The sequence below is a fragment of the Nyctibius grandis genome, chromosome 10 (genome assembly GCF_013368605.1).
Source record: "Nyctibius grandis isolate bNycGra1 chromosome 10, bNycGra1.pri, whole genome shotgun sequence".
Taxonomy (NCBI): Eukaryota; Metazoa; Chordata; class Aves; order Nyctibiiformes; family Nyctibiidae; genus Nyctibius; species Nyctibius grandis.
Window position 1 is genome coordinate 20,482,468 of NC_090667.1, and position 14,622 is coordinate 20,497,089.

At 35.3% G+C, this 14,622-nt stretch overlaps 1 protein-coding gene across 1 annotated transcript in view; it reads left to right on the forward strand.

Annotated features, from left to right (window-relative positions):
• CACNA2D3 (calcium voltage-gated channel auxiliary subunit alpha2delta 3) overlaps positions 1-14,622 on the forward strand; it is a 460,953-nt gene that overhangs the window by 422,943 nt on the left and 23,388 nt on the right. The window contains exons 31-33 of the mRNA XM_068408846.1: positions 739-809; positions 9,904-9,979; positions 13,642-13,694. Of these exons, the coding sequence (XP_068264947.1) occupies positions 739-809; positions 9,904-9,979; positions 13,642-13,694 (200 nt within the window). The remainder of the gene's footprint in view (positions 1-738; positions 810-9,903; positions 9,980-13,641; positions 13,695-14,622) is intronic.

The following is a 14,622-nucleotide window of genomic DNA, read 5'->3' on the forward strand; positions in this document are numbered from 1 at the left end:
GAGAACATATCCAGTCCTTCTGGGAGTTGAGGGTCTAAAATAAAAAATGTCTTCCCAAACTAGAAAAATGCCATACATGCAAGATTTTCCACTGTCATATGAGTGGCTGTGGATGATGGAGTCACTTCCATATTACATACCAAATTCATAACATGAATATTTGTTTTCTCAACAGAGATTTATTTTTATTAGTCCACATCTACTGAACAGGGACAAAATGAGTAATTCATCAGGCTGAGTGGTTTTAAGTACGAAATGACTCTGAATGGAGTTAAAATTTATAGGATTGATGAAACGTACTGTTCCAGCTCCTTAAACAGGTCATGCAGGAATTATAAACAATGCTTTTTAATGACTGTTTATAAAATCCTCTCACAACCTGTTTATATCTTTTTTGAGTAACATTTTAATCAGAAGGGTTTGTGATCAGATTAGTGTGTTTTCTTTACAAGCTTTAGGTTTGGATGGCTTTTATTTCTGATATTAGATGTTATATAATGTACCTCAATATATTGTTTAAGCTCTCACATCTGCTCAGGGGTAATAATGTAATCCCTATAACATGCCATGACTGTGAAGCCCTCTTCAGCTTTTATGTAGCAGTAGTCCTGAAAACCTTTCTATGTAACTGTCAAAGCCACCCTTGTCAGATCCTAGAGTATGCCAGCTTGAATTGCATCCAGTGTTGTTTTGCATTTATCTACATTTCTGGTAATCTCTTGCATTTTCCCCTTACAGACTGGTTACTTTTTTGGGGAGGTTGAAGGGGCTGTGATGAACAAGTTACTAACAATGGGCTCCTTTAAGAGGTAAGAATTAACTTTCTATCTTTTAAAAATGTTGTAAAAAAATGAAATAAAACAAACCCAAAGTCATATAAAAGAAGTCCAAGACTGGCAGCATGGCTGGATTCTTATTTATACCTCTTTTCCACATGATCTGAGTGTAACTTGATGCCATGCATGTTGAATGTTAAGAGTATTGGAGACAGCCAATAAGAGTTTCTTGTTAAAAAACCAGTTTATTTGACTATGGTGCTAGAACTGTGTGCCTCTCCTGTTCCCGCTGTGCTCAAGCGGAAAAGGGATTGGGCCATATCTACTACTGAACAGTTTTAAATGGGTCTGAAGAAAATAATCGATGCAACAGTAAACATTTTGACCTGTAAAAAGTTGGAGATTGCTCAAACTAGGCAATGCAAAATGCCCTGCATTTAAAGGGGAGGAGTGTTCTGCCAGTAATTCCTTTCCATTCACATGCTAACTCACCTTTGAACATTGTTGTGACTATCAACCTAGTCTCACTATCATGATGACAATAAAAACTAATAGTGATTTTATGTGTTGTCCTTTGAAATATATTATGCATTCTGGGAAAGTAAGGAAGAACTTTGTCCTTTAACCTGTAGCTCAACACTGGAGTCTTCATGGCTTTCACATGGTCTAAGAACTGTTCCTTACCCCTTTGTCCTCTTACAGCATGAGAGAATTGTTGGCCATATATATTATACTTTTCCCTTTTAATTTCCTGTGCATTTCTAGTATAAAAAAAAGACACATCACTGATCCCATCAACCACTGAATTTAGTTATTACGTGTGAGGGTGTATACAGAGGCTCTCAAAACAGATGGTTTGTGTGCTTCCTTGGTAAACCAGCTCTCTTAAAGGCAGAAAGCTTTCCGTGCTGCCTCTGCGCATTATAGCTGAATACCGCTCCCAGTAAATGACTGGCCTGAAATGGAGAGATCTAGCACTCACTGAATCATCCCAAATCCTGTTTTTCTGAGGGTGGCAACCTTTTTGTGTTTAGCACTACATTCTTAACATATGCTGTAAAAGGAAGTGAAGTAATACATATTTATAGACTGGGTTCTACGATGAAAAGATCTGTTTATACAAGAGATGAAGCGTTTAATGCAAACAAAAACATACAGTCAAAATCAAGCGATAATGCTTTAATTTGTCCCAATTTGTTTTCTCCTGCCTAGCAAAGCATTTCAAACAGATTATTTACTGAACAATCGATGATAGTAGGCACCACCATTGAGGAAACAAAGACTGCATTGCTTGAGTATTCCATCTAAACTGGGGTGGGCGCCAGTTTGGCAGGGATCATTGGCTTATGATTTTGCTGGTCTCCAGCTCCAAGGGAGTTACAGATAATGAAGCCACTAGCTTAGTGAACTGAGCTACATTCTAAAGAAAATGTAAACACATGAGCTGATTATTTAAATACAATAAAATGGCCATTGCCAATCAATTAAAAATGGGAGAGAATCAAAGTGGTGTAATTGCACTAAATGAGCCATCTGCTTTTCCTGATGTACAGCAGATAGCTGTGTGCAGCAACAAAAAAAACCCAGAACTGTCTTTGAGCTGTGCTAGATGAGGCCTTTAAAATAAATTATTCCAGCAATATGAAGAAGAAATCTTTGCTGGCTCTCATGAAAAATAGTCAGACACATTTACCATATTTTTAAGATTACTAATTTGTTTGGGTGGGGTTGTGTTTTGGTTTTCCAATATTTATTTTATATGGAATAAGAAATAAGGGAAAAAAGCTCTGAATAATGCAGTGGCAAAAACTATTACCTGTATTATTTCCCTGAGAGCACAACAATAAAGATATTCCGTGCTTTATACTTGTCATTACTGCTTTTACCACAGAGACAAAATCAGAGCAAGCTCTGTTCTTTAGCCTTTTATCCTGATAATATCCAGTGCCATTCTTTCTTGCAATTTGCTTCTTATATGGCATTTACTGTCCAGCAGGTGAATTATATAGCTTGACCTGTTTGATCTGGTCTTGCTCCTTTTTCATTTAGTTTAGAAGAAGAAGGTTGTACAGTGCCTGATCTTCACTGCAGAAGAATTTACTGATGTCCGCAGTAACCGTGGGGATGGGAGTACTTTCTTCCTCTTGCACCAGTAATCTGAGTGGCAGGGCAGATATGTGCTACCACCTGGCTGATTCACACCAGCTTTTGGTCTCTCTGTCCACAAAAGGAATGAACTAAACCTTTGTGCGTTCCCTCAGCTACCACTAATTTGGAGGGACATAGAAGTTCTTTTTAGGATTGAGCTGGAAGTGTTAAACAGAAGGGGGTTGTCTGCTGCTGACTATATTTCTTCTCAACCTGCAGCAGGATGAAATTCAATTTTTGTGTTCGCTGTTTATTTTTTAAAGTGAACTTAAATACCTCCTTCCCTCCTCAATTTCTTTAAACTCAGTACTTCTTTTGAATAATATCTACATATGTATCTATGTATATTTTCTTAGTTTATGGGTTTTATATTTAGGGAGAAAAATTATATCAGTGCCTCCACAGCAACGTGACTTGTTCTGTGATTTCATTTAGTAGAACGATGTTTATCTTATACCCTGAACATTGCACACAGTTAAATAATTTAAATGTAATTTAAATGTCTTATTAAATAAATTAGGATGTGCTTGTGGAAAAGTATCTGCTTCACTTAACATAGAAAAAAGTTTCTTTATAGTTTCCTCAGCACTTTGTTTTCATAAAAACAGTGAAAAAATAGATTCAACTGCTCAAAGCATCTAAAAATCTAAAAGCAAATCTAAAAAAACCACACTAACATCAGAAAAATTAGGGGCTATTGGAGCAATGAGATCCTCAAAGAAATTAACTTAATAAATCTGTAAGAGAAAATTAAATCTCTTGTCTTCAAAACACTGGCATCCTTTCCAGTAGGAGGAAAACTAAGTAATTCTATAAGACAAATATGGAAGCAGCATCATTTCCTCTTAACAGTCCTGTTTCCACCAGGCATCCTCTTGGCCTCTGAAGAAGAATCTATGCTTTGGTATTTCATCATGTTGTCAGGATACGTGACTGAAATGGTGCCCCTCTGAATTCCAGCTTTCCCAGATCCTAAGGCTCGCTCTAATAAGTTCTTGTTGCTTTGAGAGCCTCTCTCGTTTTCCTTGCTCTGTTCCTTTGTCTTTACTCACACGCTTCTTAGTGAATAATGCATATTGTCTGTGCCCTTATGGCACAGTACAGTCCAAATCCTTCACCTGTGTTCTCCAAATGCATGCACATAGAGCCAGACTTTCATCTCTCTGTCTTGATTTGCTTTATAAGCCAAACATAACAAGTGTTTTCCCTCCAGATTATAAGATTGTACAAAAATTCAGAACTCTACTAAGCTGCTTGCAAAGAGCAGAACATTTTTAAAGCCAACACAAAGACAGTAACTAGTTGCTCACCAACAGGGTACTAATTTCCACTGAGGTGGCACAGCCTCCAAATGAAGGATATTCTTCTGTTTAGTTTAGGCCACTCTTTCTTATTTAAACATTCCTTTTAATAAGATATTCTTGAATTTTTGGTGGTGTTAAATGGACGCATATTTTAAAATTGTGTTTATTTTCTTGTGGATTTTGACAGTCGTTTGTTTGACCTTCTGTTCATTTGGCAATGTTTCTGAATGTAGATGTATATTTTGGAGAAGATCAGTGATAGACTGAAGCAATAATTCAAATTGGAGTTAGTGGATTTGTTATTGGACAAATGCAACTGTGATGAAGCAGTTCTACAATGTAGCAGTTCTCATATTGTGAAGAATTCCCCTATCTTTAGTGATTATTTATTTAGTAAAGGAAAAAGTAAATACCCTATGTTTATGGCATAAATACCACCAAAAAAAAGAGTCAGGTAGATGAATAGGCATTTTTTGTATGGGCAGGCAGAAGACATTCAAGGTAAGAAAATGAGCAGACTATTTTCAATAATCATCTTCTATATTAGCTGCCATGTGCACTGCAGAGCATATTTGAGGCCTGCACCGTTAATCTTCAATTTTTAAATGAATAATATATAATTGTACTGCCCTGAAGAGTGACATTCCATTTTCAACAAAGAAGTAGCTGTCAGAAAGGCAACAATATAGCAGACTGTCTAGTACAGGTTTACAAGTAGGTAGAAAAGAACCACATAATATCTGTCACTTCCCTCTTGTCATTACCCTGTTTTCGGTTTTTTTTTTTTTTTTTTTTTTTTTTTGCATTTACCAGATGTGCATCTGGTACCTGTGCTCTGTAACTCCCGCACTGCTGTGCGGCATGTTTTCTGCTCATTTTGTCCATGTGACAACTAAAATTAGTGTCTTAAAACTGAGTTTGGGCATAGTTAGAGTTTATATCTCTGTAAATATTACCACTGATTTCATGTGGTGTGTTAGTATATGGGTATCGTCTTAACCCACCTAAGGAGAAACCCAGGCATGTGTGCTATGTAAAGGAGTTGTCATTCTGTATCCTGGAAGTACAGGTTGAGTTGTAGTTTTTTACATGTAATGCTTTGGAGCACCTTGGCAATTGGGAATAGCTGAACAATAAAGGCAAAAATATGTGATGACAAGTTTATTTTGTCAAAATGCTGTAATTTATTTTTATGCTTTTCGTTGATTTTCTTGGTGGTGAAAGGTATTAGTCTGACAGCTTCTGGACACTAATATCTGTCTGTCAATGAAGGTGGGAGAGCCAGAACAGCAACAGTACAGGATTTCTTACAGTGTCCTGCAACCACCCCACAAGGACCCTCTCTAGACTTTAGAAACTAGTCGACTCTTCATACCATGCAATACTGTCCCCCCTTCCCCTCTTTGCGAGAATGCCAGACAGGCTGCTTATCCTGGGTCTGAGTTAATGAATATCTTTCCACAAGAAGTGAGCTGTAGTCACCATTAATTTTTACGTAGACTTCTGAGTAAAGCTTGGTGTCAATAATTAGGGCTTCCTGTATTATTGACTTCCTATGCTTGATGTTTTGGAGCACTTCTTCCTCTTTTTTTTTTTTTTTTTTGTTGTAATGGATTTGATATTTACTTCCATATTAAGAAGCTTATTATTCCTACATATTATATGAAACCCCCAAATGTTGAACTGGTGACAACACATTTGAAATTTTATGTATTGAAGATCTTTCAGCTGTTACAGTTGTCAGTGATGGTGTTTTACACTACCAAGTAGAAACCCATAGGTGTGCTGAAAATCTAGCTGAAAGCAATAGAGTACATTTGTTAATATAGCTTGTGCTGCTGGTAGGTCTTAGAAGTTTAATTTTCGTGAACCAGATTCCTACTAAATTGTAAATACATTGCAAAGTACAAGACTGGAGTTTTCTATATCAGGAAATTGGCAATAAAAAGGTTTTCACTAAAATGTATTTGCCCTCTGAAATAATATGCAATGGAGGTGCACATTTAGGTTTTGGTAAGTTATTTTCCATTAGTTAAAGATGATTGCACATAGTCTGTGTTTGTGCTATGACAGATGTTGAAACAATTGCTCTGTAGGCTTCAGTGACCAGGTGTGGAAATATGTGCAGTTAACAGCATGGTGATGTCAGGAAGTCTCAAGCACGTTATCTGTAGCAACAGTAAAGCTCTCCTGTGAGCTGCTGTAATACGTAGCATGGACTTGGGCATCTAGATGGACTTAAAATTAGATCGTGGGAAGCAGGCAATTATGTTTGCTAACTATAGTTGAACAGGGTACGGTTAGCTGCAAACAGTTATTGAAAACTGAAATACAATCATTTCAGAAGGGCAATCTGGAAGCATTTCTTTCTGCAACAGTGAGTTAGGTCTGCCTGAGTGAGAAGAAAGCTTATTTTCTAAAATCTTAGAAAGACATTAGCAATAAAATTACACTCTGGAAATGACATCTGAACACAGAAGCACCACAGTGCCTTAGGCCACTGTTTTGACTACAAACACTATAGTAGCCTTTATAAGGAATAGGGCTGGAAGGCTTTTACCTTTCTCTTACATTTACAAGAATAGAAACAAAACAAAACTGGATTTGGATTTGTGAATGCCTTGGAACCAATTTATACTGAGCTTTAATAGTATTCATAGTGACAGAGGGTCCGGAATTGATTCCGTATATTGCAGTGTTCAGATTTCAACGTGGTTATGGGCTTCAGTCACTGATCTTTGAAGTGTATTGCAAAATTCCTGTTTGTTTTTAGTGTGGAAGAATCAGATCTTTTAAGATCATTTGACAATAATGCTTTCACTGGATATTTTGCACATCCTGTGTTATAGTTGTTTGAATCATCTTTAGAAACCTTCAGATAGTGTTGAACCTGCCCACTTTGAAATTTACTGAGATGGGGAATACATTGTTCAAAAAACCAGAACTAATTCCAGGCTTTTGTTAAGAAATCTGTGTCTGCCATGTACCTTTCTAAGGATTTGCCCCTTTATTTTTTTGTAACCTTGATACACTATCTGTTTTCTAGTTTGTCCCTGAACCAGAATCTTCACACTGCAAACACCTTCAAATATATTTACTAGAACTAAACTCATTGTATCACCCACAGATGATATTCAAGCATTTCCAAACAATTTTGCAGTGTTCCACAATGATTTTGACATTATTCATTACAACTCTTCCCCGCTGCCATCACTCCAAAGTTTAGTATTTCTTTCCCTGATAAATGAAAGTTTTTTTAGCTACATACATTTTAACATTTTTGTTCCTTTTGCTTGTAATACAATCTTAGATTGTTGTATACTCCCTACAATACAATAAGACAATCTACAAAACATATAATTGAGCATGTTGGGCCACAGTATTAATTATATTTCTGATTATTTGTGTGAGTACATATTTCAATCTTTTAATGATTTTTTTTATAGAGAGTTTAAAGAAACTATTACATCTATTACAATGTAATAATTACATAAGAAATGTAATACAAGTACAAATATTGAGGGGGGGAAGGCTTTTTCCAATATTTAAAGTGAAGGTCAAATTAAGAGATGTTCCACATGACACATTATAACAGTATTTGATTAATACTTCTTAACAGAATAATGAAGTCCACAGATTGACCAAGCATGGTGTACAAAACTGAAGGCTGAGAAACTGGTTGCACTTTGAAACACCAAACAAACGGTCACCAAACTTATTATATTGAAGAACCATTTACAAAGAATGAAGACAAAACTGAATGCTATTCTACTTGTAACACTAAGTTTTGAATGAAGCAGGATGGGACCATTTCATTCATATAGAATTCCTTGACTACTCTGCAGAGAGCACAGTAACATCTCTAAGCTGCCCTTGTCTGTGTTTTCACTTGTCACCATCACTAGGAGGTCCAAGTGGACATGCAACATGGTCCTTGGTTCTAGGGGAATAAAATAGTCAAGCCAACAAAGACTGGAAAGGCTGAGCTGTAGAGATTACCTTACTGGGGCTGGATTCTGACCATGGTTAAAGGGGGGAAAAAAATAAAGGAAAAAAAAAAAGCTAAGGAAAGTGGTGTATTACTGCATGCCACACAGGCAGCACAGCTTACACCATGTACTGCTCTGTTTGTCTTGGCAGATCTGTGTGCGCGGATCTGGCTGTGGGCGTGATTCTGCCAAATATGGTCAGTGTTCAACTTACACCCATGTTTAGGTCTCTAGTTATGCGTTTGTCTACCATGTGCCTCTCTCTGCCAGTCCACAAAACAATGGCTTCCTAGCCATTTCGATTCTGAATATAAGACAAAATTACTAATGTAAGCAGTATGACCATGTACTAAATGTTTAGTTGAAGCTGCGAGATCCAATGTATTAGATATTTTGCCCATAAGCCAAAAAGAAAATATAGACATAATAAAGAAGCTTTTAGTCATGGTTGCTGTCACAAAATTAGATCAGAAAAATTATATACCGTCTCTACCACAATGGATTACGACATTTTATTGGTACAGGTTGCAACGTTTCATGGCATGCAGTGCAGAATGCCTCATGGTGATGCTGAATGCATTTCATGACCTGTTTTTGGCAGCTTCTGGGACATCCTTTCCGTAGCCGAATTTGTGTGCTCTCCTTTCCTCTTCACTTAGAAGCAAGGCACACATTGCAAAATGTTGAAGTCCCGTCTCATACATCTATAACCGTCTACATCCAATTGTGTTCCTTTGTCCCTCTGATGATGCAAAAGTCAAATGGATATGTAGAAATAATACTAGTAACTTTCATATATTTATGCTTGTTGCAACTTATCAGCTAAAGATTCTTTACATCTGCTATAGATGTTAACATGCTTTTTATGTGGATGGATATAGTTGATTAATCGTTCTATGGACAGACAGATTTAGAGAAATAATCACAATTCCATATACTATCTCTGAGTTCTGGATTTTACATGTAGATGTCTGAAGTGTATCAATGCTGAGTAAAATCACAAGCAGAAAGAAATTTCCCTGTTTACTATGCATCTGAGGAGGCTTCTAGCATATGTTGATTACAACAGGTACTTGACATGGAATATTTTGCCCTCATGAAAAGAAGCAAAAGTAAACCCATCCTGCTTCAATTATCTGTACTGTGAATACACTGAAATTTCACCTCTCTCTTCCTTGGAAGTAACACCATGTTTTTACAAATCTCAGTGCAGTTTTGTGCACTGAGAACTGTAGGAGTGTCTTTTTGCCTTTACTGGAGTTCAGGAGTGGTCCGTTGTGAGAAGCCCCTCAAATGCATAGGTTCTTTCACTTTCTGGGGCTAAATGTGCTGATCTCAGTCCAGAACCAATTGTTTAAGCATCATGTTGTATGTGTTTTCTCCTCCTCCTTGCATTGTTTATATCATTGTGTGTTACACTGTATGTGTATCTTCCCTGGTTTCTCCCAGTTACACTTTTGCTTTGTTCTGTAGTCTGATAAAATCCTTACAAAGTTTTCACAGTGTTTCTTACCTTTATTCTCCTATGTGTAACCTGTGTTTTAATGATCCCTTTCCCTCTTTTCCCTGATGGTGTTACAATTTTTATTTTCCTGTCTACTTTGTGGGCTGACTATTCCATATCATCATTTTTATACCCCTGTGTTTTCTTCTTTTAGTCAAGCAGTTTTCTGTTCTTCTCTGTAGAATTACACTTTATGACTACCAGGCCATGTGTAGAACAAACAAAGAGAGTAGCGACAGTGCCCATAGCTTACTGGACGTAAGTATAGTGAATTTTCTGAGCACCTTTCCATGCAATCATCAAAGAAAATTGTTGCAAATATCTCGTGGCCATTGTAAGCCCATTATTTTGATTTGGAATGCTTACAGCTCTTGTGTTTATCCTAGTGCATACAAGGAATGGTTCATTATAAACAAATGCAAAGTGTTAAGCATTTTCAAGTTTAAGTACTTACACAATAATTTTTAACGCTGACCCACCATTTCTGATGTTCTGTCAGAATGTTCTTTGCACCATATGAATCCTCTTTCTTAGGACTTTGTAAATTTGGCAATAGCTTGTGCTTTGGGGGTCTGGAATCACATGCCTTTTCTGTATGTAAACACATACACGCATGCAGAAATGTAATTCAAATTAAAAATTGAGATTTTTTTTTTTTAATGTGAAAGGTTTGGTTCATGGACAAGGCATACAAGTCAGTGATTTTATCACATCTTTTTTTCCTTAGTATTTAAAGAAAATGTCTTTTAAAGTAGAATTTTAATGAAATTAAACCCTTGTCTTGAAATCAGATCTGAATACAAACCCTGTCCCTCTGCAAGGCCTGATTAAAGTCAAGCTGCATCTTGCAAGGCAACACTTCCTTGTTCTAAATCATATATCTAGGTAATAACCCCAAGGGTATTTTATAATCATGTATATGTTTTACTTATTCCTATAATAATCTATCAGAACTGATAAGGTGTTAGATATAGTTTAGTTTTTGCATATTAAAAAGGAACCATTTTAACAAATACATGACAATATTAACATGAAAAATTATTATGTAAAGACAGCAGCAAAAGACTCTAGCAATTTTACCAGTCTGGAAAAGTTATCTGATAGTATTTTTAAATGCACAAAGATCTAGCTAGAAAAAATAAGCCTACATATAGCTAAACTGTTGAGTAAATATCAAAGTTCTGGCAACTTCAAAACATCTATATGTAGCTTCTATGGTTTAATAATCATATGCATTTTGGGATGTTTTCATTTACTTGTTTACATGACTCTATTTTTTTTCAAATACCTGCAAATTTGTATTTACTGCATTTATCATTCTGTTATCTGCTAAAGCCTGAACCTGAAAAAAGACTATCTTGATGTAATAATAAACACCAGACTGTGCAATGAGACTTAAATTATCAGTGAAATAGAATGGGATGTTGTGAATTACATTTGCATGAAAAATTTTAAAATATATTACAACTCTTAGCAACAACCCTCCATCCCAAGGCTTGGGGCTTCAGCTCAGTTTGCATAAGCACCCAGCACGTAGAGCTGAAGTATTCCTCTGTTACAAGTGGTATTTAATCCAAGATATTTTCACTATTCCAATTTTTGTCCAGGCTGTGTTTATGGAGAAAAAAACCTGCAACTGTTGTGGGACGCACTGAGACATGGCGAGCATGTTCTTTCTTTATTTTTTTAAAGATAGCCAAACTCTTCTTTAAAGCTGAAGTGATTTTTTGTGATGTTCAACATGAAAGATGGGCAAAGCTTTGGTTATTTTATTATTTTCCTCTTGATTCAGTCACTTCTAATGACCATGACTACAGAGAAAAGTATAAAGAGAACTGGCATTAAAAATAGATAGGGCTAGATTCCTCAAAAGCATTTTTTTCCTGTTTTTATGCCCAGTTTTGTACATCTAGATCAGGTTATTAGGCAGTATTCAGTACAGTTTCTACATAACCAAAATGTTTGTTCACAAATGTTTATCCTTCCTTTTGAGAATTATGGTTTTGCAAATACAGGAATAGATACAGGGACAAGTTCATATTTTAAACAGTGTAGAAGTGCAGCATAGGCATCAAAGACTGTATGACTACTAAAGGATCTATCACAATATTTTGCCAAAATCATGGAACACAGGTGTCAGGGCTGGACCCCTCTTTCTATCATAGCTTTTTAGGCTGTGGAACTAAAATGATAAATTAGGGATGGACTGGATGGACTAGATAGACTTATACATCATCTGGTTCATTTCTTTACCAGTATAGGACTGCTTCTTAAAAGATATGCAGATACTTTGTTGTTTAGCATATTTTCTGATTTTAATTTATTCAAGTCCTAGATAACTCTCTATAGAACCACTTTGTTGCAAATGTACCAGTGCCATAGAGTCACCAAGCTCAACTTCTTTGGCTCTCAGTGATGGTGCAGATATATAGAGAATAAAACTCTCGCAGTTTTTGAAGGAACAGTCTTTGAATGGAAATCACATTTCATGAGAATGCATTTGTATCAATGTAATTAAATATTTTTCGACTAAAATTTCAAAACAAATTATTTTTTCTCATTTTCTATTCATATGATTGAAATTTTTTTCAGATATATTGAGTTTTTAAATTTTCTTTTAGTTCTCATATTAAAATAGTTTTATAATACATTGTATATTTTACATTAAATATATATTGTTCATAAGTAATAATATTTTACATTAAATCATTTGGCATTGTGAAAACAGAAGTATGCAACGAAGTTAATTACTTGGGTGTGAAATATCAGCTTTTCTAATTTGGAATGAAAATAAGTAAGATGTCGCATAGGGCTGAAATTTTGTTTTCTTTTGATCTCTAGGAAAGACTTGTAGCTTTTTATCTTTTCCTGTAAGACAGTCCTTAATGGGTGAAAATCTTTACTTTCTCAGGCATTATGCATTCTGCTGGCTTACTATTTCAGCCTTTCATGCCCCTGACTGACACTAGTTCACTGGCTCTGTGAGTTATCAGCCCTATGCAGAAACACTCTTTGTGGGCTCTGAAAACTTTAAATGGCCAGTTACTGCTGTGCAAAATGGCACTGCTTTGGTGAGGTGCTGATTCAGGATGGTTAAGCATGATTTTAGATATCTGAGTAATTCTCTTAAAGTCAATATGACTTCTTACATGTGCTAAACTACTCTGTTGATATGGTCTCTAAAAAGTCTGCCAAATTTTATGCAACTAGGAGACGCTAACACAAATGAGTGAGACAGGGATAGATTCCTTTCCAAATTTCTGGAAACTGACTTTTCTACCTGAGATTTTTTCATAACAGAGTAATCCTCTTGATATTCTTTTCAAAAATAAAAATATTCAAAATGTTGTAGAAGTACTGTAAACACAGGACTTTCAAAGTATTTGCTGTATTTGTTATGACCAGAAAAACAGAAGGAGGAGGAGGAGGGAAGAATCTTAAAAACTACTTAAAGTGCTTACAACTGGGCCTTCAATATGACAGAGATAACTTCATTTAGGTAAATTCAAACTTCAGAAACTTTTCCTAGCCTAATTAGACTGATTTACATTATAGGGAGGCAAGTCTGTGAATTGCAGCCTAAGAAAAGCTCATATTATCTACCAGAGCTGTTCCTCCAGCAATAGCCTGGGAAACAGGAACCCCTAGAGGTTAAATATTTAAGAATCATTTGCAAAACTTTCCTTTTCCAACTGATAATCTGTGTATATGACCAACGACATTAAAAGGAAATTTCATTACTATGTATTTTGATATTCAGTATCACAATATTTGCTTCTTCATAAGAAAAAGTTATTGTACTTTTTGTCATTCTACCCATACATTTGAATATCCATAACATTGTCTTTACATGAAGAATTCAGTTAAGATATAAATACTGCATGTTTTGCCTTTTTATTAAATGAGTTGCTTCTCTTCAGCCTTATAATGCCTTCTTTGCTGCAGTAAAATGGATTATGACTGAGCTTGTCTTGTAAGTAAATTGTATCAAGAACTTCATGAATATTTGTATGAATTAATGAATATTTCTACTTTTTGTCTTTTACATTACATTGTGCTGCTTATATGATATGATTTTAAATATAGTAATATTTGTTAATTTTTTGCCTTACAATTTTGCATTTTTAAAATGTGAGAAAATTTTGGCTTTGTGAATGTACAGTTGCACTTTTTACATTATTCATGGTCTTCACTTATATCCATATGTCTTTGCTTAGTAAGTCTAGCAGATCACAATATACAAACCAAATTTATTAGTGATTACTGTTAAATTTTACTTAAATGTCTGGCTGTTTGTTATGCTGCTTGGGTGGGCTGTTGTCAGTATAGCAAACTCTTATGCCAGATAAGGAGTTCTCTGGATGTTGGAATTTTCTTACCTGGCTTAATTCTTCTGGCATTTCAAGTTAATACATAAAGAGCATTGCCTTTAAGAGAGATCGCCTAAGAAATCACAGAGAAATATCATATGGAGAAGAGGAAGCCTTAAAATGTATCTTATATTATTAACCTATATATTTTATTATTGTTCTTGTCAGAGAGCAGAGTTTCAGATTTAAATGAATTTTATTTTATTGAAATAGAACTCATTTTTCCTTATAGTAATTTTATTTTAATTGTAAATTAAAATATGTAAATTAAATATGAGATTTTATCAAAGTTTGGAATAAGAGTTAGGGAGAATTAACTGAATGGCTATTGCCAGAAGACAGAGGTTGATCTTAAATGCAGCCTTCAAAGTAACTATCAGGGAAAGAAATCATGTTAAAATATGACTTTGATGCTAGCAATAACAGCTTCAAAAATGTCCAGACACCTTCTGTGTTTATAAGTATTGTAGTTTCATGTACATATGATAAACTGGATGTTGGTTTCACATTCTTTACACTTACAATAACTCA